Source organism: Denticeps clupeoides, chromosome 16, assembly GCF_900700375.1.
Source record: "Denticeps clupeoides chromosome 16, fDenClu1.1, whole genome shotgun sequence".
NCBI classification, from domain to species: Eukaryota; Metazoa; Chordata; class Actinopteri; order Clupeiformes; family Denticipitidae; genus Denticeps; species Denticeps clupeoides.
In genome coordinates, this window is record NC_041722.1 from 6,561,260 (window position 1) to 6,563,817 (window position 2,558).

General features: G+C 43.5%; 1 protein-coding gene and 1 non-coding gene across 2 annotated transcripts; both read left to right on the forward strand.

Annotated features, from left to right (window-relative positions):
• ciao2b (cytosolic iron-sulfur assembly component 2B) lies at positions 1-1,974 on the forward strand. Its single transcript, XM_028956781.1, has 5 exons — positions 1-240; positions 444-523; positions 610-735; positions 1,228-1,273; positions 1,354-1,974. The coding sequence occupies exons 1-5, from the start codon at positions 114-116 to the stop codon at positions 1,452-1,454; spliced, it is 480 nt and encodes a 159-aa protein (XP_028812614.1). The 5' UTR covers positions 1-113; the 3' UTR covers positions 1,455-1,974.
• Positions 1,975-2,203: 229 nt separating this feature from the next.
• On the forward strand, positions 2,204-2,275 carry trnam-cau (transfer RNA methionine (anticodon CAU)). Its single transcript has one exon. It is a non-coding gene; the product is annotated as a tRNA-Met (tRNA).
• Positions 2,276-2,558: the final 283 nt, after the last annotated feature.

A 2,558-nucleotide genomic window follows, 5' to 3' on the forward strand; every position in this document is an offset into this window, starting at 1 on the left:
CTGGAAGTACCGATCCGCTTCCGGTGGCCGTTTTGTACGGTGGGAGCCGTCGCTGTGACGTTGGACGCGTGTCGTTGTGTTTTACGTTTCTTAAAAACGCGCCTGGTCTCCAGATGTCTGGGGGGACTCGTCTAGAAAACGCGAATCCCCTGGTTTTTCAGAGATCAGGGGAGAGACTCTTGACCGCCACCGACGAAGACGAGAACGTCGCCGACCCCATTGATGACAGGGAGATTTTTGATATCCTTATACGTACAGTTCTTAGCCAGTGTGGGTTAAAATAATTAACATTTCGGAGGGTTTTATTGTGAAAATGGCTTGGCACGTCACGATAGCAGGCTGTTTACGTGCACATTGTGCAGTTTTTATTTTCGCGCGTTGCCCTGTAGTACACAGGAAACCCTGACCGGTTGGTATATATATTTGTCCTTAATTTTGCCTACATCTTATTAGGTCGATTAATGACCCGGAGCACCCTCTGTCTCTTGAAGAGTTGAATGTTGTGGAGCAGCTGCGCGTTAACGTGAGTCGGAAGAGTGTTGTAGTTACGCTGTTCATTTTGGTGACATGGCCCCCGAGGCCTAACCTGGTGTGCGACACAAACTCCAGGTTAATGACCAGGACAGCACGGTGGCGGTGGAGTTCACCCCTACAATCCCCCACTGCAGCATGGCCACGCTGATAGGACTTTCCATCAAAGTCAAGCTACTGCGCTCGCTGCCAGGCAGGTTTAAGGTGAGGTGGCCGGCAGTCACACTGTCATACTTGCTAGCTTAATATATAACCCACCCTGCCATTTTGGATCTAGTAATTAGTAGGAGGAGTCAGTCTGGATGTTTCTGGGAGGCATCAGATGAGGGTTGCTGAAAAAATCTAAGTAAAAGTACAGCACAAGTTTGGACACACCTTCTCACTCAATGTATTTTCATGACCATTTACCTTGGTAGATTCTCACTGAAGGCATCAAAACTATGAATGAACACATGTGGAGTTATGTACTTAACAAAAAGTGGAGATCTGGCCTCCACAGTCACCGGACCTGATGGTTTGGGGTGAGCTGGACCACAGAGTGAAGGCAAAAGGGCCAACAAGTGGGATCTTGAGCACCTCCACTATCAAATCAAACATCCAGATAGATGATCAATCTGTGCTTTGATACATAGTGCACACTGCCCGTGCAATAAATATCAATAGCACCATGTAAATGTGGCTGGTCATTCTTTCCAGATTGATGTGCACATCACACCCGGAACACACGCTTCAGAGGATGCAGGTGCGTGCTTGTCAGAAGGCTGGATTGCTGCATGTAAAATCTAGCGATCTTAATTGCACACTTCTTCTTCTTCTTTCCAGTTAATAAGCAGCTTGCTGACAAAGAAAGAGTCGCCGCGGCTCTGGAGAACTCTCAGCTCCTGGAGGTGGTGAACCAGTGTCTGTCCTCGCGGGCCATGTGACCAGTTCATGGGAACTGCAATTTTGGGCAAATGAAAGACTGAGAACCAGCATACGTTGAAACACCACTGAAATGTTTTATTTTGCATCCGTTTCATCCAGTACAGTCAGTGGGTTTTTGGATCCATTGTTCACAATTGAGCTTTTTGGTCAGCAATGTGTTGTGGGTATTTTAAAGTAATTTTGACACTGAAGGGCTGTCAGGAACACACAATATTTAGTAAAAAAAAGTCAATGTTGTAAAAACTCTTTCTCCTTAACAGGGTCGTGGCTGCCATCCTGGGAGACAGAGCTGGCACCCACCACAGTATTTAGTAAAATGGTATCTGTTTAATAAAATGTGTGTTCTTGATTGTGGCTGCAAAAGCACATTGTTTAATTTCTCACCCAAGCCAGATGATTGTAATATTGTAAATGGTAATATTACCGCCTGGCACTATTTAGTTGAATTACATTTCTGCCTAAAATGTTCCATATGATGGTAAGGAAAGAGAAGTGGAGAGTAAATCTCTTTTGATCGGCGTTTAGCTGGCTGCGTATTCCCTTTACTTCCAACCTTTACTACTGGTATGTTAAAAACAAAGCTTTTTTTTAATCACTGCACCAAAAAAAAAAAAAAAAAATGTAAAGCGTCACAAGAAATGAGCTTGACAGCTATTTAGCGCGAATTTAAAGTTGTGTAAAATGCCTAAAAATAATTATAAATTAATTAGTTAAGGCTGAATATAATTTTGAGCCCTTTTATCTTTCGAGCAGAGTGGCGCAGCGGAAGCGTGCTGGGCCCATAACCCAGAGGTCGATGGATCGAAACCATCCTCTGCTAATTTTTTTTGTTTTTTTCCCTTCACGATCTGGCAAACATTTTGTAAATCCAGATAGCTTGCGGATGTATTTTAATGTCACGCTATCTCATCTGGCCATGTAAATGCAGTTATTTGTCTTTAAATTTAAATTTAGGATCAGTACCGTACACCAGATGAGTAGAGTTTTCTACCACCACCTACTGGACAAATTGGGGAATTACATGCCGCTTACATTCAACTCATGCTTGGCGCAATGGAAGAGCTTTGAATGTGATGTAAATACAATATACAAAAAAATTGTAC